The sequence below is a fragment of the Nicotiana sylvestris genome, chromosome 2 (genome assembly GCF_000393655.2).
Source record: "Nicotiana sylvestris chromosome 2, ASM39365v2, whole genome shotgun sequence".
NCBI lineage: Eukaryota > Viridiplantae > Streptophyta > Magnoliopsida > Solanales > Solanaceae > Nicotiana > Nicotiana sylvestris.
Window position 1 is genome coordinate 69613249 of NC_091058.1, and position 26667 is coordinate 69639915.

The 26667-nt window shown below is 37.0% G+C and overlaps 1 protein-coding gene across 2 annotated transcripts; it reads left to right on the plus strand.

Annotated features, from left to right (window-relative positions):
• Positions 1 to 18847: 18847 nt before the first annotated feature.
• On the plus strand, positions 18848 to 24581 carry LOC104226287 (monosaccharide-sensing protein 2-like). 2 transcript variants are annotated; one of them, XM_009778238.2, is made up of 6 exons: positions 18848 to 19185; positions 19909 to 20046; positions 20363 to 20929; positions 21058 to 21956; positions 23362 to 23549; positions 23805 to 24581. In XM_009778238.2, the coding sequence occupies exons 2-6, from the start codon at positions 19968 to 19970 to the stop codon at positions 24238 to 24240; spliced, it is 2169 nt and encodes a 722-aa protein (XP_009776540.1). In that variant the 5' UTR covers positions 18848 to 19185; positions 19909 to 19967; the 3' UTR covers positions 24241 to 24581. The 2 variants fall into 2 exon arrangements, with proteins under 2 accessions (XP_009776540.1, XP_009776539.1); XM_009778237.2 differs by having other exon boundaries at positions 18894 to 19185; positions 19897 to 20046.
• The last annotated feature ends 2086 nt before the right edge of the window (positions 24582 to 26667 follow it).

Genomic DNA, 26667 nt, shown 5'->3' on the forward strand with positions numbered 1-26667 from the left:
AGCATAATCTGGATCCACTTCCCCTTTGCAACATCTGGTACCTGGGTGCCATTTTTCAGATACCGGCAACCATTCCAATCCTGCTGAACTAAGGTTTCGGGCAATGCAGCTTCTGGATGTAACTCAATGACCTGAGTGGTTAGATCTTCATCTTTGGGCACCACCTGATATATTCCTAACTGCCTTAAGACCCTCTGCTGTGCATATGTCTGGACACTCCTCAAACCCATCAACATTAGGTAACCCTTGGTAGCCGTCATGTGTATGGCTTCTGTCATCGGAAGCCATCCTATAGTCCACTCGACCTGACTTGCTTTTAGAGCTTTCAAGTGGGCGATACAGGCTTCAAACCCTTCGGGAGCATTGTAGTCTTTCACCCTTTCCTCGTAGATCTTGATGAAGTTATATGTGCTTGAACCATAGCTTATGAATTTTGGGTGATGGTGGAGATGCTCGATCAATCACATTTGTAGAAGAATATTGCAACCTTCAAAGAATTGAGCCCCGACCTTGCACAATGTCAATGCTCGATAAATGTCTGCCAGCACTAATGGAGCAAGTGTATGATTTTTCTTAGTAGTGAGGATTTGTGCAATTTTGGCCATACGGATATCCACTATCCCCTTTGCATATGGAAAGACCATAATCCCCCAAAAAGCCACAATGAAAGCGAACCGACGATGAATTTTCCAGATGCCCTTATCTTGTTTGTTGTTCAAACCCTTTTCATGCGTTTCGTACCCAGCTGAGTACCCGAACCTGCAGTACAAGAAGTAGAAAGAACAACATCATTTGTTTACATGAGCCTTCTTCATTTGCTTACTAATATTCAGGACGTCAAAGAACTTGTGCACAGAAGGAGCCCTCGGGAATATAAATTGTTGTTTCCTCAAGTCTCGGCCAAACTCAATATACCCGGCCATCTCCTCCAGAGTATGGGTGATCTCAAAATCCGAGAAACGAAAAACATTGTGGACGGGGTCCCAAAAAGTACCAAAGCCTTGATAGATCTTCCTGTGGTTTGATTTCATGAATGTTTATAAGGGCATCCAACTACTCTTTCACCCAATCCCAACCATCTTTATCTAGACCATTCCACCACATACGCAGCTACAACTGAGCCTGTTCTATGACCAACTCTGACGGATTCTAGACAGCGTTCATTTGTACCTGTGGAAGGTTAAGGTTAGGTTTGACTCTGGTGGACTTTTTGTAAAACAGATTTTTCAATTTCTAAAAGAAAAATCAACGGACCATGACCCCTTCTCCTCTATGCTACTTTCAGCAAAAGTGGTCATTTTTGCAAACATGGCCCCTTCACAATTTCAAATAGATTTTGAGGCCGGGGAGAATTACTTTATGGAAAAATGACACTTTACCGACAGACTTATCCGTTCTTTACAAAAATAGCCCTTCGACAATTGAAGATGCTCTAAGGCTATCCTGGGAAGAACGTCTTAAGACATAACCAAAGCTGGATCGGCTTATTCTTTTGATCAAAACCCTAAACTACATTTATTTGACCATTTACTCTTTTTCTCTTTTTGTTTTTCGAAAAATAAGGTCGAACCTTATATAGGTTGCCTGCGTATCCCACATGCGGTGAGAATCAAATCTACATAGTTTGGTCAGTTTTGACACATTTGAAAGGGACACATTATTGACTTACTTTGAAATGACTCTTTTTTATTTTCCTCTTCTTTTTTTTAAAATTTTTGGCAGAGTTTCAGGACGTTTCCAAATATCGGGAATTTTTCAGAACTGGGCTTTATTTCTTCTGCACATCACTCTTGGTTTTTCTCTTGATTTACTTTTCCTAGCCGGTCAACATGCAAGTCGAAACAAATAAATGTTCACATAGCACATAAGATGTATCAGGATGGTCTATTATTTTGGGTACACCTGTCCTAGACAGACCCAACCCCTGTGTTGAGTCCCCAAGGTCAAATGCACGTGATGCAAACAAACGTTCCTACTAGAGATCCGGCATGAGGTTGTGTTTTTTCTAGGTTTAAAACCAGGGGTTGTGTTCTTGACCTGGCTTACCCGAGCGGACAACTCGAGCCGAAGAGAGGGCAACGTACTGGGAGCACTGAAGTCTACCCAGCCTTGTTGCTAGCCTAGCCTCATTTTATTTGGTATAACTTCTACATAAAAACAGGCCACGCGAACGTGTGCACCATTTTCAGAAGAATCAGAGGGGTGACGTAAGAAGACAGTTATATACAATACAAATAATATCAAATAGTAAATAGACAGCAATTAGCACAAAAGGTTCACAAAATATAGTAATATTAACAATAAATAAAGCCAAATAAAATCATATTAAAAATATCAAATTCTTGAACCTTGAACCAAAGATTCTGTGTTCGGTCCCCAGTGGAGTCGCCAGAGTTGTCACACCTCCTTTTTCTACCACCAGAAGGGGTATAAGGAAGTTTTTTCTAATTTAAGTGACAATCGAAACATGATTATTTATCAAATTCAGAGTCGTCACTTGGGATAATTTATGGTGTCCCAAGTCACCATTTTAAAATCTCGAATCGAGGAAATTGACTCTTAATTATGGCTTGCGAACAGAGAAATCCGGGTAAGAAATTCTGTTAACCCAGGAGAAGGTGTTAGGCATTCTCGGGTTCCATGGTTTTAGCACGGTCGCTTTGATCATACTTGGCTTAATCAAATTGTCTAATTACTCATTTTAGAACCTATGTACATTTTACCACTTTTATTTGAAACGAATCATGCGTACGTGTACCCATTTGTTTGGCACGTCAAAAATTATGTCACGCGAACGTATCCACAATTAATAACGCTTTGTTATTATTAAGAAAGTTTGGTCGAAGTTGCACGAACGTATACTCCGATTTTGTTTTAAAAATCGTAATTATGTCACGCGAATGTGTCCACAATCACGACAATATATTAACGTGCCTAAAGCAAACTACGAATATTCATTTTTAATATCTAAGTTATAATATTTGTGAGGGACATGTGGTGATCTAAATGTGGATGGCACACCTCAATCTATTTTTTAAGAAAATACACTTAATAGGATGTTCTTACCTACAAGTGGTTTGAACTTAATATAGAGCTATTAGTTGTAAACAGTTTGAAGTACATATACGGGCCTTTAATTTTGAAACAAATCCTGATTTAAGCTTAAACCAAACTATTTAGAAGGAGACTGGGCTCAAGATTGAGCCCAGAAGTGAAGCCAGGCAGACGGTTAATGAGCTCCAAACGGGCCAGCAAGCGCCAGGCCCAATGCTGCTCGATCATGCCTTGGGCACTGAGGCCCGCATCCATTATACCAAGCAGACAGTTTAGACATATAAGAAAACTAAATGCAATAAAGCTTGAAATTGAGCCCATAATGTGAATCAAAAATCTAAATTGGACTTAAACCAGGTTGCCTCATCTGGGCCGCTATCAAGCCCAAGCGAAGCTTCAGTTCTTTTGAGTCACCATTAAAATCTAGCAACTGAATTTATTTCCCAATGCATTTGAAGTCCAGAAATGAAAAGGAAAATAATAAAACACATTTGAATCTAAGCCCACCTGATATGGTCCAAGGTTAAGCCCAACAACCTCTAACAAAAGAGGGCCTTCAACATTAAGGCCCTTCTTAGGCTCAATTCCCCTAACTCACTTATGACAAAACAATACAACAATTTTGAGCATTAGAGGTATATAGATGTCGAGGTTATAAACTAACTTTAGATGATTTAGTATTAATAATGACAGTGTGGGGAAGTTTACATATTCCAACTAATTTTAACTAAACCTAAAATGATTCAGCACCATGAGTACTAATGTAAACTTACAATACATTTATCATGGCCTCAAATAACTTTGACACTTATCAAAACTTAGTTGAAGGCATTTATCCATACCAATGTGCGCAAATAATATACAATCATAAGTCCCACACAGTCCCCAAATATTACAGTATTCAAACGGTAACAAAGCTATTCAAACATGAAATACTAAACCAACTCTAACTTTCAACCTATGACTGACTGAATAGAAATAGACATCAAATTTACAGAGAAGGAGAACAACTTAAACAAATGGAAGAAAAACTACCAAATAAAGGAATAAAAACAAGGAAAGACACTAAACAAGAAATGGATCTGAAGTTTTCACTTCCAATCAGCATATTGTAGCTTCATATTTTGCATTTCAAGGGCTGTGAAAGTACCTGGATATATAAGGAAAAAGAAAGACCCTGAAATTAGCTAAACGAACAGCAACAAAAAGCCAGCAACAAAATAACAACAATGATGATCAGAACAAACAACTTCAATAACCAGCCATTTTCAATGTGGAACACCAGAAATCCTCATGAAAGCTTCTTTTTTTTTGGAAAAATCAGAAAGGCAATTCGAGCCAAATTATTAATGGAAGGAATGCAGAAAACTTTTTTTGTATTTTTAAGGTCTTTTTCAGAATGCCAAATCTTCTCTAAAATCTGTCCCCTAATGAGTGAGGGGAGAGTACTACTTATAGGCCTAAGAGGCCATGTGCTGAAAACCAAATCAGAGAAATATTACCTCAGCCTGAAAAGGCATCTTTTTTAACCACCTGGGACAGCTGGTTGTCCCTTATTGGCTCAACATTTTAGTGCTAACCAAATAGGGACAGCTGCCCCAGGTTCTAGAAACTTCCTGTATCAGCCTTATCTAAAAACTTGTTTCATACCCTTCCCGGACCCCTTAAGTTTTTCATTTGTTCTATTGAACCCCTAAACTTTACTTTGTTCACAAATCAGAACTAACAAAACAAAGACCAAGATTGGCACAAATCACAGATTGAAAGGACCAAAACGTTCATGCAATTAGACCCTAACTTAACCCTAAAACCTAAATAAATTTATCATTAAGCTGAAATCAGAAATGACACAACACTTAAACATTTGAACCTAACATTAACATGAATTGACCAATAAATGAGCCATTTCTAAGATTTGAACCTATTGAATCAATTAATACTGGCATTAACAAGGAATTGAATCACAATAAGAAACTAGCATGCTAATTCTAAAATGAACTCGACTAGACACAAGCTAAACCAATTTAGACAACCCTAGCTGCAACAAAACTGACCAACTAGTAATTGAAAATATGCACAAATCACCCTAAAACTATTGACTAACCTCAATGATTAAACACATAAGTAAACAAACAACCCTAAAAAATAAAAACCCTAAATCATGCAACTACAAACAGAACAACCACACGAAGAAATCAATCAAAGAAAAGAAAAATGGTCAAGAAAAGAAGTCAAACAAGAAATTACCTATACCAGTTGGACTCGGAGAACCTGGCCGGAGCTTGGACATGGTTAAGACAGGTTTGAAATTGAATCAAACCTACATAAATCAATTGCTCCTGTTGAGAGCAAATAACTCAGGTAGGTATGAACCATTTGAACTTCAGTAGAGGCTTTTAGGTTTTCTTTCTTTTTCCTCTCTTTCCAGATTTTCGATTTGAAATTGCTCAAGTTTAAGAGGCCTTTTGGGCAAAAACAACAGGATATTAGGGGTGAAGGGAGTGGAGATATGGCTTGGTAAGGTTTTAGGATGGTTTGGGCGAACTAGGGTTTTGGGTATCAATCTTAGATCTAAGATTCAAGGGATTTGATAAGGGTTTTGGAAAAATAGTTGAGAGATTCAGAAAGAGGAGGGCAAGGAGATTATGTGGTGTAATTTTGGTGGTGTTTGGAGTTGGTCTGCCGTCGTGAGGCGATTTCCGGTCAGCGGACCACGACGGAGATGGTGGAGTAAAACAGGGCGGCTAGTGTTTCAGTCTTTGAGCTTTGAGAGAGGAGAGTGAGACAGGTTTGAGGGTTTGGGGTGGGGAAACCGGGTTTCAGATATATAGAATACGAGACCAGTTCCCAGTCGTTAGATCCATGATGATCAACGGCTGAGATCTAAAGGGGGTTACTACGGGGTTGTTTGGATGGAAAGGGATTTGGACCGGGTAAAGCTGGGTTTTGGGCTTGGAGTGGGTTAGTTTGGAACGGGTTTTGGGGCAAAGGGTTTGGGCTTCAGCAATTTTGCCCAACAACCCCTTTATTCTCCAAGTCCTTTTCTTTTCAACCTTTTTCTTTTATTTACTTTTCTTATCTTTTTCTTTAATTAAAATCCTAAATTAACTCCTAAATTGATTTAAATTGTAAAATTAAATTAATTATCTAATTACACAAATTATAACAATTACTTGGCCCTAAATTCAAAGAGAAAAATCAATAATCTAAAAGTTAAAAGAGTAAAATGTAAAACGAGCCATTTTTTGTTATTTCTATTTTTAATAAAGTAATTAATTAATTAATTAATCCTAAAATATGAACAAACAATCTAAATGCAATGCACGGTATTTTTTGGTATTTTCCCATGATTTTAATAAAATAAACATGCATAGAAATGCAAATAATTAACACAAATTCCTACAAAACCCCTATAAAATTGAAAATAATTGGAAAAAATTTATTTCTTTAATTTGTAGGAGTATTTCATATAGGCAAAAATTACGTGCTCACACTACTATAATTAGAAGTGTACCTTATTTAGGACTCCCCTAGGGGTGAGCATCGGTCGGTTCGGTTTGGTTATGAGTATTATCGGTTTAGTATATCGGTTATCGATTTACAAATTTAATAAATCGATAATCGAACCGATAAGATATCGACTATCGAGTATCGGTTAATTGGTTATCGATCATTATCGGTTCGATTATCGATTTACCTGATAAGATAACTCAATCTAGATTTAAGCAAAAAAGAGAAGACTATTGACTAGAGCTAAGCAAAAAAGAAAAAAATTCACATATAGTATACTACCCATTTCTGCGTTCTGTCCAGTGGTTACAACTGGAATAGTACTAATTCTTCAACAACAGTTGTCCAAATACATTAATAATAATACAAAGTAGTAGCAATTTTATCTTAAAATTAACATGTCCAAACATATAGTACTAACAGTTCAAATTCAAGTTAACAAGACAACAATTACTCATCCTTATAGACTTCACCAAAAAATCAGTGGATAAATAGTTATCAAACTGCAGTAATTCCCACAAAATGTTCCAAGGCATTAGCTGCCTCCTCTGATATGATAACAAAATAGTTGATTTAGAATTTTTATTTCACACAATACATGCACTTCCACAAGCGTTGAAGCCCTCAAACAGTCCAATATAATATGGATGTTATTTGTCAAATGCCTAATCTGAAAAAAGAAACAATAGAGCAATCCCTATATGAAGATGAATTTGTTATAGAAACTAAAAGCCTAATGTATAAGACTAAAGACTTACACTAGGAGTAACTAGTAAGGTCTATGAAGAATGAAGATGAAGCAACTGAAAAGTGCGGCTGACAAAGAATAGGAGAGAATGAACTGAAGCTCTAGCATATGTATATACTTAAGAGTAAAGTCGTAATTTTATTAATTCTTATTGGGTTATCGGTTAACCCATTAACAACATTGGCAAATTGAGGCCCGAACCGATAACCCAATAGTGGAAAAATTCTAAACTGTTACCGAATCGTTAATCCAATAACTCGATACCGATAACCCAAGAAATAATTAACGGTTCGGGTTATTGGTTTTACCCGATATATATCCAGCCCTAGACTCCCCTATTGTATAAAAGGGGATCTCATTCATTTGTAATCATCATTGTTCACTGATAAGAATATATGCACTCATTACTTTCATGCTATTTCTCTTATTGTTCATCAAATTTGCTTTAACATTTGCTATTCTTATTATCACACCTCGAGAATACCACAAGTCTGAGGTCGAAATTTAGCTAGTATACTGGTTTGATTTATTTTATTTTCTAATTTATCTATTTAATTCCTTATTTATCAATTGATATTGGATTAAATCGCATATCCTTAAAACCACAATATAAGTTTAATTGTTATTTGAATTTTAGGGTAAACAGTTACAACTCACTCACCTTAGCTTAAGATGGAGCAACGAGTTAGTTTATTTAAAATGAAAGTTCAATTTCTAATTGACAAAACCATATATCAACTTTGTAATTTTTTGTTCCTATCCATTGATAGATGGTTAGAAGCACTGGCATTCACATTGACTAACTATCAACTTGATTTTTGTAAAGCTAAATATTTAGCAAATTTCATTCTCGACGTCAGGGGAGGATTTAGGGGCGGAAAGGTGTTCATCCGATCATCCTTCGCCAAAAAATTATACTGTATATGTAAGGTAAAATCTGTTTTTTTTTATATATTATGTTTTGAATCCTCTTGACACAACCCAAAAACATAGCTTACTATTAAAGGTGATTCAAAATCTTTGTAAGGGTCATTGTCTCTATTCCCTCTAGTTACAACCTTTTTAACTTTTTCCTTTTTTTTGAACTCCTTTGGCTGTAATCCTGTCTCCAGCACTGCTAGACATATATTGCAAGCTTAGTCCAAATGTAAACTTGTAAGCATTAGTTTATAGTAATTTTGTCATTTCTTCTCTTGCATTAATTGATGACTTAAGGATCCGTTTGTTCCTAGATATTTTTTTTAAAGAAAATTTCCTTCAAAAACGTGTTTGTCCATAAAATTTTATAAGTTTTGGAAATTTTTTGAAAATGAGTTTTCCAAAAAAAAATTTTAAAATTTTCATAAATTTTTGCTTCCCCACTCACAAAATTGTAATATTTTTTCAAGTGAAATACATATCCAAATTTAATTTTTCAACCTAACTCTAAATATTATTTTTCTTTTCAAAAACTACAATGTTTATGTCCAAACGCCTACTAAATCATATTGATTCTTTACTACATTGTGAAGCACCATTGGTGTATATGGAGAATATTTCAGAAATCCAAACAAGCTCTTTTTTGCTTGGAGGTCTCCGTCTAGGTCACATCAAATCATGTATAGTTCAAAAAAAATAAAAAAAAAATAAGAAATCAAAAAGTATAAATGAAGATAACAGAAAAAAATTAAATTATACATATACTATTTATATGTGTTCAAGACATAGTTTAAAAAATAAATATGTTTTTTCTAATAATTTTGGTGTTTAGATGAGATAATCACGCAATTCAATAATATCAACCAATTAAATCACTTTAATTTTAACAGTAACCATAATAAATCAATATTGTTTGACATACAAATCTGAGTGTAAATTAAAATTATCCTGCATTAGAGTCATTTGGTTGGGAAACTAGTTACTTAGTTGACGAATTAAAATATGAGAATTAAATAATAATGAGATTATTTAATGACTATATTTTTATTGGTATATATTTGATTCATTAGATTAAAAATAAGATATAGAGATATAATATAAAATATGTATTTGATTTACCTCAGATAAATTGGGATACATTTTTATTTCTAATTTTTAACCTTAAATTTTTTAAAGGAATTGTAACACAAATAGCCGGCCAAATTCAATATTTACTTTTTCTAACCAATTTACATAGATTATACATTAATTATATACAGTTATACATATAGTATACATGAATTATACATCCGCTGACTATTTTTAATTTAAGAGATTAGGTGGGGGACTATTTAGGTTAATTCTTCTTTTTTAAAGGACTTTAGAAGAAGAGATTTGGAGACATGCATCTTTGTCATTTTATGTTTTATTTAGTGATTATTTATTCCGTAATTGTTTTCCACCCGCAACGTGGGATAGGAATAATAGTATAGTTATGGTATAACTAATTTCAGGATTATTAATTTCGAAACAAAATAATTTGGCATTTGATTCCGAGACTATTATTCTTTATCGCCAGTGGCAAAAAAAAAAATTCCGACAAAGAATGTTCAATATATATTATATACCTCTAAAATGTAATATTTTACCTATATATATAGTGTAATTTATGACCATGTGCTTCGCCCATGCTTATCGCACCAAACGATCCATAAGGAATTAGTTCTCAGAAAAGAGTCCAGAACCAAAATGTGGTTCTTTTGGACTCAAACTACACAAATAGGTGATTAAAAAAAAGACCTTTTTATATATAGCGCCATAATACCAGACGCTATATACTAACAGTAACGACACCGTTAAAGTATAATGCCAGGTATTGTGGCGCTATACTGTAAAAGCTGACATGGTCAGGTATAGCGCCACAATACCTGGCGCTATATATACATCATTAATGTATAGTGCCAGGTATAGTGGCGCTATACATAGATATTTTATACCCCTCCGTCTTCCATCTCGATTCATCCTCCATTTTTAAACCCCCATCTTTCTTGGTCCTCCACCAAATACCCTGATTCTGCCATTTTTAAAAATAAAAAAAAAAATTGGTCCCCCCGACACATAAAACTCGAATAAAAAGGGTCCCACATTCGAGTAGAGCTTCGTGTTATTGTTGATTCACAATTCCGGAGTCAAAATTTCAATCTTTTTGCTTTGCCAAAATTCTAAATCGAGGTATTTCGATTTATTTTAAGTTGAAACATTTATAATAATGTATATTATTTGATTTGTATGTGTTCTATTTCGATTTGTGTTTTTTTTCGAAACTAGCATGTTTTTTATCCGGATTTAATATTAGTATTTTCTAAAAAAATATAAATAGTAAAATAAATTTGTCTATTAATATTCTGTTTTATATATATGTGTTTTCATGTTGTTTTGTATTTTATTTGAAATTAAATTTATTTGTTGTTTATGGTTAGTTTAGATTATTTTTTAGCGTAGTAAAATCCAGACCTTTTTAGCGTAGTAAAACGTAGACCCTTATAGCGTAGTAAAATTTAGAGCCTTGTAGCGTAGTAATGTGTAGTATTTTAGCTTAGAATTCCTTTTGTTTAAGTAACTTATACTGGTTGTTGAAAATGCAAACTTTGTACAATTAAGTTAATAATTTTATAAAAATCCATATATATATATATATATATATATATAATTTGTACAATTAAGTTATTAAAACATATGAATTTAAATTATAATAAAAACACATAATTATATATATATATATATATATATATATATATAATTATATATATATATATATATATATATATATATATATATATATATATAATTTGTACAATTAAGTTATTAAAAATATGAATTTAAATTATAATAAAAACACATAATTATATATATATATATATATATATATATATATATATAATTTGTATAATTAAGTTATTAAAAATATGAATTTAAATTATAATAAAAATACATAATTATATATATATATATATATATATATATATATATATATATATAATTTGTACAATTAAGTTATGAAAAAATATGAATTTAAATTATAATAAACACACACACACACACATATATATATATATATATATATATATGTATATATATATATAATTTGTACAATTAAGTTATTAAAAAATATGAATTTAAATTATAATAAAAACACATAATTATTAATGATAGTTTAGTGTCACTGGTTCTCAAAATATCGAGCCCTATATATATATATATATATATATATATATATATATATATATATATATAATTTGTACAATTAAGTTATTAAAAAATATGAATTTACAGTTGACGACATGGACGTGACTATGGACATTGGATCTATTAGCCCTACAGCCCCAACATAGATCCGAGTATATATGGGACGGACAATTGCTTACACAGACTTTCCGGGCTAGGAGAGTGGATCTATTGTGGGAGTTTTTGAGTCCTCCCCGCGTTCTACATCCCCGCGTTGTCCATTACTTGGAGGAGATGGGATTATATAGGATTATTAGGATTGGTCGGATACAGCTCGACTATGCTTTGATCACGGCCTTGATTGAGCGGTGGCGACCGAAGACGCACACTTTCCATTTGCCCATCGGCGAGGCCACCATCACACTCCAGGACGATGAGATTTTATATGGCCTGTCCGCTGATGGCGTGCCAGTTTTATTGCCTGCGACCATGAGATATTATTCGCGGCAGGCATATTGGGATATGGTGCACATGTTCACGGGTTTCATGTTGGAGGACAAGGCGGTAGCGTCTAGGTCCAGTCGTATACAGTTAGTCCCCATTAGAGACCACCTGGTGCAGATCCACCATACTATCACCGATGAGTCTGCGGAGGTGGATGTACAACGATATACGAGGTTGCTGTTGCTCCTTCTATTTGGGGGGGGGGTCTTGTTCCCGAACACTTCGCGGAACCTAGTGAGCCTCCATTTTCTGCATCATATTGCCCGGTTTGAGGATACATCTTTGTACAGCTGAGGTGGTGCTGTCATCTCATATCTGTACAGGCAGATGTGTCGGGCTTGCATCGGCACACAAAGAGACGTTAGTGGCTTTCTGCCGCTTCTACAGGTGACAACATATTCAAATAATATGCCCATTAGTTACAATTCTACCTAGTTATAGTTAATCTTATACTTTACGTCAACTTTGTATGTTAGGTTTGGGTCTGGGAGCGATTTCTGCAGTTTCAGCCACCTCTACCACAACTACCGGCTAATGTAGAAATTCCGCAACTCCCTCTAGCCTGTAGGTGGGTTATGCGTCGTACTCTTGCACGAGAGTATGATGCCCATCATAATCTCCCCCTCTGTAGGGATGTGTTGGATCTGCTGGAAGACGCACAGGTGAATATCTAACTAAACTTACTTGTTATAGATTAACTTAGTGTTGTGCATACTAACGGTTTGTGTTCTTATTTGATAGTTCATCTGGACGTCGTACAATGATGGGGTGATAGGTACCCTGCCAGCGTATTGCACGTTCGGCCGACATATTTGGAGGGCTTCTGTCCCACTCATATGCCTCGATATTGTCGAGCACCATGCCTCCGAGCGGGTATTTCGTCAGTTTGGCCTGCCGCAACCTATACCGACTCCGCTTGCATGGCATGGGTTACATTATGAGAGGGATTATCGGTCCAGGGCGGATGACACATTTATGGCATGGCTTAACGAGCAGTTGGGTACCTAGGACAGGCGAGGGGACTTGATCCCACCTCCGCAGCACTTTTCTATTCCACGTTATATGGCATGGTACCGCACTGTTTCCCGACTTTTTATTGGGAACCCAGTTCATCAGGCACACGGTCGGTACGTACCATACGCCGGGAGACACGAGACCCTGGTATGTTTTCTGTTATTATTAGTTATATAGCTATAATTTAGTGCCAAATATGTAGTTTATATTTTTTACTTTGTGCAGGCGATTGGATTGCATACCGTCTATCATATGGGGCAGCAGATGCAGAGTTATATCCACGATCCTATGGCCATGTAGGAGCATAGTTGTCGATTCATGGATGTGGCTGCCCAGACACTGCAGCGAGCCCGATCGGATCAGCGTTTGGCACACGAGGCTGATTATATGGACCCAACGCAGTACCATCGAGGTCGTGGTATCCCACGAGCTGGTGGTGGCCGACGAGCTGGTGGTGCCGAACGACGTGGTTGTGGGCGGAGAGGAGGTGGTCCCCAGCAAGGGGGCGTTAAGGCTCCTGCCTATGATGTTGCTACTGATATGGCAGGTAGCATGCATGAGACGGACATGCCGTCTTACAGCCTTGGAATTTATCGCACTCCAGTGCCATCGCAGGTGACCCCATCGGGTAAATTATTGATCACGGGCTCGGATATTCAAGGAGTGGATTGAGGTAGATACTTCCTAGGCCCGTCTACCACTGTTGAGGATCGACCGACCCGAGATTTTTATAGTGGGCGTCGACTGAGTTATGGCTCCACATCACATGCGCAGGTATGAGTTTATTAGTATTGAATTTGAATTTGTGTTAACTGTAACTTATTTATTTTCTTTAACTTTATTAATTTCCTTTTTAAGGCTTCATGCGATGCAGCGACAGATGGCTACATTCAGGATCTAGAGACGATGATGGTAAGACAATATAAATTGTTATGTAGTTTTCTATACTTAGTTTCATATTATTATGTAGCCTTCTACTGGAGCTGACATCACCACCGATACATGTCATCCTGCGCCGCATCCGGCTATAAGGAGACGACTTGATGATGATGATCCTGATAGCGTACCCGGGTAGGAGGGGATGCGCCTCAGGCCAACGGCTGCATTGAGACACACCGGATGCGGGACTCATTGACATGGTGTAAATAATATTTTTGTATACATTAACAATATTATTTAATCGAATATACGCATTACTTTTTTTAGTTCTCCATTCATTTGATAGTTTCATAAATAAAATTTAGTACAATACAAGCACTTAAACTTAACTTCCATTTCAATTAAAATAAAATATAGTACAACACAAACACTTAAACTTAACTTCTACTTCAATTAAAATAAAATTTAGTACAACAAACAAGGAAAACATTACTACAGCACAAACACAATCACAAACACAAACATAGCAGGCCAACATAATAAAAATACATGAAATATGAAAAATACACTAAACACATACATGCCAATGTTTAGCCCCGGTTGCTATTTATTCTCCACTCCAACCACTTAAATCGTTCTTCCAGTTGTTCTTTTTCTTCTTCTACCTCTTTCAGTTTTGCCTTCACCTCTGCAAGTTCCAGTTTATATTTTTTTCGATCCTTTTGTGCTTCACAATTCCATTGTGTTTTCCATTTTTCTTCTCCCACCTCCTTCAGGTTCGCCCTCAAGTCTGCAATAATTTTATTGCTTTCTTTTTCATGTTCTTGTTGTCTTAAACACATATTATGAAGAAACTGTAGTTGTTCTCTGTAACATTCCTAATAACATGGTTCATCAACCCATTCTTGAAAATCACAAATAGGTTCGTTGGGAACCTTGTAAAACTGGTTCATACAGTGCCAGTAGCGGCGTCCAACTTCACCACCGTCCCAACAATTTTGCATCAAGCATGCTTTTCCACAGTTGCACTTTGTGGACGAAGAGGTTGAGCCATTTTTGTAATATTTGCTTTTAGTAAAAAAACTTACTTTTAATATAATATTTGCTTTTAGTAAATTTTTAGCACACAACATAACTACAATGAGCTCGTTATTTATAGGTGAGACAACACACACATAACGTACTATCTAATGGTGTTATACTTTGCATGTTAAATATCAAGATGTTGACAAGACAACTTTATGTCAGCTAGTCAGCTTTTTCAGTTCGACAAGACAACGCACACATAACAGACTATCTAATGGTGTTATACTTTGCGTGTTAAATATCATGATGTTGACAAGACAACTTTATGTCAGCTGGTCAGCTTTTTCAGTTTGACAAGACAACACACACATAACGGACTATCTAATGGCGCTATACTTTGCGTGTTAAATATCATGATGTTGACAAGACAACTTTATGTCAGCTGGTCAGATTTTACAGTTCGACAAGACAACGCACACATAATAAATATACAGATAATTTTATTAAATTATTATTTAAATAGGTAAAATGGAAAAGTACAAATAATAGTTAACAAGCATAATTTTATTTCATAAATCTTGCAACATAGATATAACAACTAATTATTACAACATCAACTCATGGGTAGTTAGGTACACTAGAAGAACACCCACCACGAGCTTGATTAGTTTTGCCACCCAAACCAGCTGAAGGACATTTACGACGGTTGTGTCCTGTTTGCGAGCATATACCACATTTTTGCGCATAAACGGTGTCACTAACATCCATTTGGTTCCGTATACGTGTTCTCTTCTGCACCTATCTTTTACGCAAATAGGACTTGTTACATACCATTTTAAATGGTTCCGGAGGGCAATAATGCTCAGCACCCACTGGCTGCAACTGACCACTATATGTGTTTAGGTACTTGGAAACACTATATTGTTGATCAACATAGTTGGTCTCCGCATAACCAACACGTTGAAAACACTTGATGTCATGTGATCAAGGCATGTGGTAGATGGACCATTTTCCACAGGAGCATAATCTTACAGATTCATTTACAATATGTACATTATTACCCCGATTATTATGGATAGCAGTGCGAACTTCAAAAACACCTCTTTCGTTATCATACTGCAAAAATGAATGCCAATGTACTCGCCGTCTGTATTTCTCAAATCTCTTCATGGGCACTGGCATAAATTCAACACCCCTCTCCATCAATTTCGTTGCAGCTGCAGACCGTTGAACAAACCTCTCCGACATATGCTTGGGATGTGCCTTCTGGAAATTGGCCTTAAAGTGCCTCACACAGTAACGGTGGTATGCATAAGGTTCTTTCCATGCAGGCAAGTTCTCCACAGAACTTAATATACCACCGTGCCGATCAGATATTAGACAAATACCTGAACGCTGTTTGACAACATGCTCTTTCATGTGGTTCAAAAACAACGTCCACGTCTCTGTGCTTTCATTGGCACAAACAACAAAAGCTAGAGGAAATATCTGTCCATTAGCATCCACTACCACAGCTATCAATAGCTTGATATCGTACTTTCCATAGACATGAGTTCCGTCTATAGATATTACTGGCTGGCAATGCGAAAAACCATCAATTGCTGGCTTAAACGCCCAGAACATGTAATTGAATATGTATTCTGGTGTTCCTGGACTCTGCTCAAGCTTCCATTCAACAATTGTCCCGGGGTTAAAGTGTTGCAGTGCGGCCATGTACTTTGGCAGAGATGCAAATGACTTATCCCAATTACCGTAGACAATTTCAAACGCTCGTTTGCGCCCGAGAAATGCCTTTCTTTTCGTAATGGTATGGCCATATTCCTGGTGGACCGATGTAATGCACTCTTTGATTGTATACCTTATGGACGCTTCGATATGCGGAATAAGTACAAGAGAAATCAAGTCAATATCCAAGTTGAAGTGATTCCCGTTGAATGTGTCCATTTCGCATGTGTGGGTGGGAATGTATTTACCCACTTTCCACATACCTGTCTTCTTCTTGGTCGCATGCAACATCCAATTACATGGCCAAAACCACATGCGGCAAACAACCTTGTATACCATCGGACTTGACTCTCATACCTGCATCTCACGACACTCTTTTACGTTGTGCATTTTACAAGCCCTGCTTAAGCGCGTTTTATCAGGAAAAAACATCCCCTTTGCAAGCACCATTGGTCTAGACTCATCCCACATTGTTGTCCGGATTTCATCAAAATCCCTTGTTAGAGCTTCCACATCCGGCACGGTTGGTAAGTTATCAATGTAAGGAATCTCCCTTGAATGAAACGACACTTCAGACTCATACACTATTTGTCTAGGGGGGTCTCTCTTCAAATCAGGTCTTTCATCCTCATCCTGCTCATCACCATCCTCACGACAAAAGGGTATCTCGTCTCCGGATTCATCGGCATTGTTATCGTAATCACTGTTCTGTTCCTCACTCTGTGTATCTGCCAGATCCCGATGTAATACGTCATTTTCGGTCAATTGAGTGAGTACGGGTGGTTCAACTTGCTCGTTTTCACTGCACAACCAACAAAAACATAAGCTACTGAATTAATAAATGATTTCCATATGGCTATATCACTTCACTTACAAGTCGTAATATGATGAAATTTCATGATGGACGTTTTCAATTAAGTGATGACTACCGGATGGGCCACTTGTAAAATTCATATCCGGCCGGTACCTCCTATTAAATATATGGGCGTTAATACAAATTCAATACACCAAAAATATACATAATTAACACAAATGAAAATTGAAGTTTACCACTCGTCTTGTGAATTATGGAAAACAGAGTATAAATTATTTTCTCGCTGCTCATTCGCCGGCGGTGATAAGTTTAAATCAAGGAAAATTCTTTCATCCGAAACCTGTCCGGCAAAAACTGCTCTATAATAACCACCCGATGACTGGGGGTTATCTCTGCTACGCACAACCTCGTTTTTTGGAACGTCTTCGACCTTCATGTACATCTCCAAGATTGTGATTACAAGAAATTCCAGGCATTCGTCCGGAGTCCTCAGAAAATCACTCAAAGTTTCATCATCGTCGATGTTAAACTCCGAGTAAAAAGCAACCCCTTGCGGAGTGACGTAATACAGATATCTTCTGGTTACTTTAAGTATCACTGAACGTTTCCTCACACTCAGTTTTTTGCATAACAACGATATCAATTTATCGTACTCTATTGTAAGTTGCAATTTAACATGACACTGAGCAGGTAAACTGTACCCCACAGAGTTATTCTCCATCACAACCTCACCCCCCAATATAATGAAACTCTTATTCTACGCTCTTTAGACATAATGAAAAAATCCTGGAGAATTTAAGAACAATAAACATTTCAACAAGAGGTAAAAAAAAATTTGAATGAATTTCTATACAATCCTAACCTTTTTATATAGGAAATGGCTAGCCGGAATTTTTTTTTATATAGGTATAGCGCCCAAAAAGTTAGCACTATACGCTTTTGAATTATTGAAGTCACAAATTATTGGTGGGGCCAGGAAAATCTATGTATAGCGCCACTATACCTGGCGCTATACATTAATGATGTATGTATAGCGCCAGGTATTGTGGCGCTATACCTGACCATGTCAGCTTTTACAGTATAGCGCCACAATACCTGGCGCTATACTTTAACGATACCGTTACTGTTAGTATATAGCGTCAGGTATTATGGCGTTATATATAAAAAGGTCATTTTTTTTACCACCTATTTGTGTAGTTTGAGTCCAAAAGAACCACATTTTGGTTCCGGACTCCTAGAAAACGCCAAAGAATATATGAGAAATAAAAGTTTATTTAAGAAAAAGAATATCCCCTGCCGCGACAAGTGTCAGCATCAGACGTCAATTAGTTACAGTGAAAACGCAGAAAATTCCGAATCTTTTCCTATGAATGAAGTACCATAATTCATAATTGTAATAATGAGAACCAAGTAAGAGTATATAATTATGTAAGGGCAAAAAGAACAGATCAGCGATTCACGTTCCTTAGTTTTTCGATCCCATCTCTCTCTCTCCTTGTCTGCCATTTCTCTCTTCTCTCTTCTCCCATATTGTGGCATTGTCTGTATCCTAAGTTACATTAACATTACCCTTTTTTTTTTTAATTTCTTTCTTTCTTTCCCAAAGAGAAAGAAAGAGAAAAAACAAAAGTTCAGCTCTGTTTTCTGTTTGGTAATTGGGATTGTCTATATATTTATAGCCTTTTTAGGGAATTGTAGAGCTTTGCATTTGAGGGTACAATATTACCAACTTATTATTGTGTTCACTTTTTTCACATTTGGGAGCCTTTACTTTCATTTTGTCTCCCAGGTATGATCCCTTTTTCTTGCCATTCTCTTCTGAATTAATCATATTATTCATTTCTGTAATCTGTTTCAAGATATCAGCTTTTTTCTTTTTGTGATTTAAAGAGAGATGCTTTAGTTTAATGTTTCACTCCTTTTGATGTTTCATGTGCTTTCTCATCAAACATGGTTCAATCTTCATCAAAAGTTATTTTAATCCAATTTCTTGGAGTTTTTTATAGAATATGCAAATTTGATATCTCTTTATGCTCTTTCCTGATTAAAAGTATATGATGATATAGTCCTTATGGATTTGCTGTTCCTTTATTTAGTATTGCGGTTCTGAAATTTTTCTAGGAGTACTGAAATCTACATCTTGGATTCTTGAAGCCTTATATAGGATCTTTCTTCCTGGCTTCATTCTGGAATATGATCATGTATTTTTTTAACTTTTGTATTGAATAATTGGAATTATCATTTGGGAAAATTGCTCTTAAAATAATAAATGTATATTATTTGTATAATATATATATATATATATATATATATATATATATATATATTTCTATATGTTATATACAAAAATATACAAATTTTATAGTCTTTTGCGGCTACCGGATGTAAATAGTTTCGACCGCAGGCTAAAAGTGATCTTTGCCCTTATCATTTTGATTTTTGTAGCAATATTTATACATCTGTTCTTATTGCTATAACCTTGTATGTGTTCTGATTCTAGGTGCTTCTGCAGTTAGGAGAAGTTGGGGATTCAGTTTTACCACATAAAACAAAAGATTCAATTTATTAAGGATGAGTGGAGCTGTGGTTGTTGCACTTGCTGCTGCCATTGGCAACTTGTTGCAAGGATGGGACAATGCAACAATAGCAGGTATTTTCTGGTTAATCTAATGTTGTTTTACTCGGTCGTTATTCTTTATGTTGTGTTCTCTGAAGCATAAAACAGTCTTTCATGGTTTTTGTCATGTTAGAGATTTATGCCAGAAGATGATATAGAGAACTTCCACTGCGCTTTTAATTTTAGTTTTTATTTTATTCTGTATAATATTTGGACTGAGATGAGTTTAAATGCCGAACTTGGGACGAAGGCATAGTTTTGTATGGTTTTCAGGGAAAACACGGTAATTCCTAGTACAGCTATCACTGCATAGTTTTTGAAGAATTTTTTTGCTTATGATACGTTTCAGGAGCTGTACTTTACATCAAGAAGGAATTCAATTTGCAAACTCAGCCAACCATAGAAGGGCTAATTGTTGCTATGTCACTTATTGGAGCAACTGTGATCACAACATTCTCTGGATCTGTGTCTGATATGTTTGGGCGGCGTCCAATGCTTATTATTTCATCCGTCTTTTATTTCCTCAGCGGATTAGTAATGTTGTGGGCTCCAAATGTTTATGTGTTGCTTCTAGCAAGGCTGTTGGATGGATTTGGTATTGGTCTTGCTGTAACACTCGTTCCCGTTTATATATCTGAGACTGCCCCACCAGAAATAAGAGGGCGTCTGAATACCTTCCCTCAGTTCACTGGATGTGTTGGAATGTTTCTCTCATACTGCATGGTCTTTGGGGTGTCGTTGACACAATCACCAAGTTGGAGGCTAATGCTTGGGGTTCTCTCAATTCCTTCTCTTGCTTATTTCTTTTTGGCTTTGTTTTATTTGCCTGAATCTCCAAGGTGGCTTGTTAGTAAAGGCCGGATGAAAGAGGCTAAACAAGTTTTACAGAGACTACGTGGCAAGGATGACGTCTCCGGTATGCCTCCTGGATCCATTTTTCTTTACAAAAATAACTTGCTTCTTAAGCATTTTATTTCTCAAATGCATTAAGGTTTTGTGATATGTCAACTCAGAGTTTTCCAAACACTTCTTTTCCATCTGCAGGTGAAATGGCCTTGCTGATGGAAGGCATGGGTGCTGGAGGAGAAGTGTCTATAGAGGAGTACATAATCGGTCCGGACGATGAACTTGCTGATAGCCAGGAGCATGCAGAAGAGAAGGATCGGATCAAGTTATACGGAGCTGAAGAGGGGCTTTCGTGGATAGCCAAACCTGTGACTGGACAAAGTACTCTTGGTCTGGTCTCTCGTCATGGGAGTGTGGCAAACCAAAGTACTCTTATGGATCCAATGGTCACTCTATTTGGCAGCGTCCACGAAAAGCTACCAGAGGTGGGAAGCATGCGCAGCATGCTCTTTTCAAATTTTGGCAGTATGTTTAATGTGGCAGAGAATCAAGTTAAAAATGAAAACTGGGATGAAGAAAGTCAAAGGGATGGTGACAAGCATATGTCTGATGCTTCTGGGGCAGAATCTGATGATAACCTGAGGAGCCCATTGCTCTCACGGCAAGGGACAGGTGCAGAAGGGCCTCCAACCTCATTAAGCATGAGACAAGGTAGCAATTTCACTACTGCAAATGGTGGAGAACAAGCCAGTATGGGTATAGGTGGTGGTTGGCAGCTGGCATATAGAAAAGATGAGAAAAAGGAAGGAGCACTCAAAAGGATTTATCTGCATCAGGAGGGTGGTGCTGGATCACGACGTGGATCCATTGTTTCCCTTCCAGGTTGTGATGTTCCTGCAGAAGGTGAATTCATACATGCTGCTGCTTTAGTGAGTCGGTCTGTTCTTCGAACAGAGAGCATCTTGGCTCAACAGTCTATTGAGGAAGCAGTAGAACAATCTGAACCTATTACAAAGGGCCCAGGCTGGAGAGCTCTTTTTGAGCCAGGAGTCAAGCACGCTCTCATTGTTGGAGTTGGAATTCAAATACTTCAGCAGGTAAAGCGGTTATGTTGTTTTAGTTTCTGAACATAAGATATTTCCGGAATATGGAACAGAAACATCAGAGATCTTACCTAGTTTTGCCTTGGTTCTAAGAAGAAATTAGTGAAGGATAGTTGCGATATGTTAGTGTCTTACTCATGGAATTAGTAATCAGAACTAACTACTGAATAATCATTGACATCTAAAAGAAAATCAAAGGACATTGGTCTTTTTCCATAGGTGTCTTGTCAAGGAATTGCTGCTTATTCTGTTGGGATATGGCTTGACATTAAGCTTTATGTATACTACTCTAATGCTCAAATCAGAAAGTATATGAAGTACGGATACATATTGGCATCTGTTGAGTGAAATGAGATATACCGATCACCATTGCACAGTTCATTATGGATCGAACATTGAGTCAAGATAAAGACAATAATTGGACATAGTGATAAACCGAGGTTCTTACTCACTGTTGCTGCATGCTTTAGCTGAAAATCCTAAATCTTGCTACCATAATTTTCGTTAGTCGAAATCTGTCATCTTTCTATATCTGATGCTTGTGTTGTATTTGGCAATTGTGGGCCTGGGAGCATCAGGATATGTAGTTTGCAGCTTAAGGGTAAAAGTGGATGTGAGTTAGAAGTACTTCCTTTGCTCTGTGTTATCAGGATGTGTCATGATCTCTCTTTCGCCTTCAATAAAGATGGCCATATGTATATGTCTTGTCTGGTTGATTTTTATGGGGATGTTATTGGCTGTCACCAATCTTTTCACAACAGAAATCATTGCAAGTCTAGAAATTTTACCTTCATATATGACAATTTACTTTCCCTTGATGCATTGGGTTTAGATAAGGAATCGTGGGATCATATATACACATATAATAGCAATTGCTTAAAGTCATCAATGAGAGGAGAGCTCTTCCAGTTGACTGTGTCAGCAAATTTATTAGTTAATTAGCTTTCTACTCAAACTTGTTTTACCTCCATGTCTTGTGCTAAAAATTAAGCTTCTCTCCCTTGAGGACTTAGGCAAAGAACATACGAAAATGGAAGAAAAGATCTGTATAAGCAAATATTTACTAGATGCTTGATGCTACCGTGTTAGCACGGATACATGGGTTATTTGCTAGGAGTTTATTCAGTTTGTTCAAGAGATTGGTATGTCAGCAGGGATAAATGTGAGAGTTGTTAAAAGACAACTCATTGAGTAGCCGAATGAAATGTTCCATATAGAACAAAGTGTACATAGAGTATTCATAAAGTTGATTTCACTATGTTTTCATAAAATAAAATAAAATATTCATATAGCTGACTCGACTTGTTAGGGATTGAGAGAGTTGTTATTCTTGTTTGTGTTATTGTTGTTGTTAATGCGGGGTTACTCACTACTGATTTTTTCTTTCTTCCTAAAACAGTTCTCTGGTATAAACGGGGTTCTCTATTACACTCCTCAAATTCTTGAACAAGCAGGAGTAGGAGTTCTGCTATCAAATTTGGGTATTGGTTCAGACTCAGCATCTTTCCTCATTAGTGCCGTCACAACTTTGTTGATGCTTCCCAGTATAGGCATTGCAATGAGACTGATGGACATTGCTGGCAGAAGGTAACACCTATTCTCTTACTCCCATAATCTTAGTGAAACTTGGAAATAGAACAAATATCACGCCTTGCCGTATCACTTACTTGGAATTCATGCCTTAGACGGGATTTGAATAAGGTGTTAATATAATTTAAGAATATTGTCAGCTACCCTTGTTTTCAAATTTGATGCTAACTCTGCTCAGACTTGATCATTTCACCTATTTACAAGCAACAGTTTCGACTTTTGACTAATGTAATTATCTGTTTTCTTCTCCAGGTTGCTTCTGCTGGCTACTTTGCCTGTTCTGTTGGTGTCACTGATCGTACTAGTCCTAGGCAACGTAGTTACCATGGGCGCTGTCACGCATGCTGTGATCTCAACCATTAGTGTTGTGGTCTACTTTTGCTGCTTCGTCACAGGCTTCGGTCCAATCCCCAACATCCTCTGCTCCGAGATATTCCCCACCAGTGTTCGTGGCTTATGCATTGCTATATGTGCTCTCACATTTTGGTTTGGAGACATTATTGTCACCTACTCACTACCCGTTATGCTAACCTCTATCGGACTTGCTGGTGTCTTTGGCATCTATGCTATAGTATGTGCCATTGCTTGGGTCTTTGTTTTCCTGAAGGTTCCTGAAACAAAAGGCATGCCCCTTGAAGTCATTACAGAATTCTTCGCTGTTGGTGCTAAGCAATCTGCAAAAGAATAAACGCGCTGGAGATCTGAAATTTTGCCTGATTATCCTTGCTATAAATGTGAGGTATGCTAATTGCTATGTGATTAACTGTACTAGTGCTTCACCGCGAAAACTACGAAGATAGTGCTTGGTTGCTCAAAAGAAATATAATCGCTTCAGAGGATTCAGTTAGCTCTTATGAATCTTTTACTTTATCCTCCTCATACCTAGTGTTTCTGTTTGCTTCATCACAAATTCAGCTCAAAAAGAGTTCTATAGATTTGGATATAAATTTGTCTTAAGGCACTTCATGATGCTAATTTTTGTTACATTTTATTGATACGCTTATACAATCTCGTCTTCCTTCCTTCGAATTATGATCATAAAGTTGGATGCAGTAGAGAAGCAGATTATGTCATTTTCGTTCGTTTTCCAGAATTGTTCTTCAGTATGCGACACATATCACATATCAAAACTTCATAAACATGTGAAACTGCTCAGTTGCCCTTCCACTTGTTTTTTTCTTCATCAACTCTAAGATATGTGATTTATTCCAATACTAGTGAATATACAAATAACTTTAAGTTTAAGTAAGAAGAATTGATGAACCAAACCAGTGTTGCTAGAACAATAAGGACCTCGAGCTCGATTCTCTTGAGGGCCTCGAGGTCAGCTAAGAGCAATGAAGTATGAACAATAAAGTAAAAACAATAAAACTTAGGAACAATTGTTGAGCACGGTAAACAAGAAAAATAGTGTAGAATATTCTATTGATGTGAATAATGTGTCTTACAAATGATTGGAGTCCCCTTTATATAAGAGGAGAAAACCCCAATATAGTACATTCCTAATTGTGGTAAAGAATTCTATTGGTACATGTGTATAACAACCTAGTACGGACCTGTACTATTTCGTACAAATCTTATCCTTTAATTTATGCCCTGATCCACGTGTTCTTGAGAAATTCTCGCTCTTTCTTGAGTGCCTTCGAGAGTGCATTGCCCTCGATGTCGTGCCAGGCCTCCGATCTGCTCCCTCGAGGTGTGTGTCCTTCAGCCGGGTCCGACCCCCACTTCGGGTAACTCGGACACGAACTCATAGCCCCAATTTGAGACTTTGAAATTGGGCTACTCGATTCTAACCGTATACAGATAGTCCCTGCATTTCTTAGAATGAAACGATTTGGATTCCCAAAGTCCTTAGTGATGACGTCATGCCTGTGATGTAGGCGCTTGAAGTAATCGAAATGCCATGTCAGCATGCTTCCCGAAAACATCAAATACGTTTCAGCTTTTGTCGGCCATTTGCGTCGCCGGTCCCGTCGTCGACTTTCTATAAATAAGAGGTTGCTTTTATGAACAAAAACTACACTTATTCCTTCTTCATCTACTTTTAGCCTTCTCCCTTTTTTACCCCTTCCTCTAATCACATATTTCTATGGTTCAAATTTGTGACCACAAGGTCACATGGCAGCGACTTTACTAGTTACGCCAAGGCTTCCTCTTCCAAATCTTTGGCTCGAGACAACGAGAGAAGGGCACCGAATCCTTCCCGAACGATAAGATATGCGAACTTTACACTACTGCTCATCTCTCTTAACTTCAACCTGGTGTGGCGCTTCATTCCTTTTGCTTTTCATGGAATGAGGTGGCACTATCACCTAATAACTTTTGCATCCCATACCGGAACAAAGTTACGAGGATCAACACTCTTGGATTGTTGCTCGTGCATCTTGCAACCCCTTTTGGTTCTTCCCTTTTGCTTGCTCTTTCTTAACTTATTGTGACCCCAAACTTCAATGGAATGCTCGATCTTGGGCTGATGGAGATATAATTACATTTATCAAGGGCCTTCTACCCTATATAAACATTTCCAAAGATCAGAAATGGTGCCCCCGAGAAGAGGACTTCCAAAGACGATGCTCTTGAGGCCGTGGTCTTAAAAATGGATTAGGTTCTTTGGATTTTGTTTTTTGCTTCTTTGTTCCTGTGTAAGTATCCTTCGTGGGTGCCGTAGTCATGCTCTGTAATCATTTTTTGGAAGTATAAAAGGACCCTTTTGTATCCCTTTCGGCCCATGCTGAATTTTATTCTACCTTTATTTGTAAAAGACTCGATCATATGATTTCAATGACTACCCCAAATACCGAGCTTAGGACATAATAAATCCTTAGGTTTTTAATCGATCAATGTAATGCTCCTCGAGGTTCTCGTTAATCCTCGAGCTGGGCTTAAATGTGAACTCGAAGCATCGTGATCCCCGAGCCCGAGTTAGGTGAGAGCAAGATCTCTGAATGAAGTTAACCCTTAGGTCTTCTTTGCTATCCCCGAGTGAGAAATTTCTCCAACCTGGTTAGCCCTTGGGATTTGTAATCGAGCGAGCATTTACTCGAACTTATAATAAAGATAGCCCTTAGGCCTTTTCGCAGTTCTCGAGTGAGAAACTCTTCAAACTCTGATA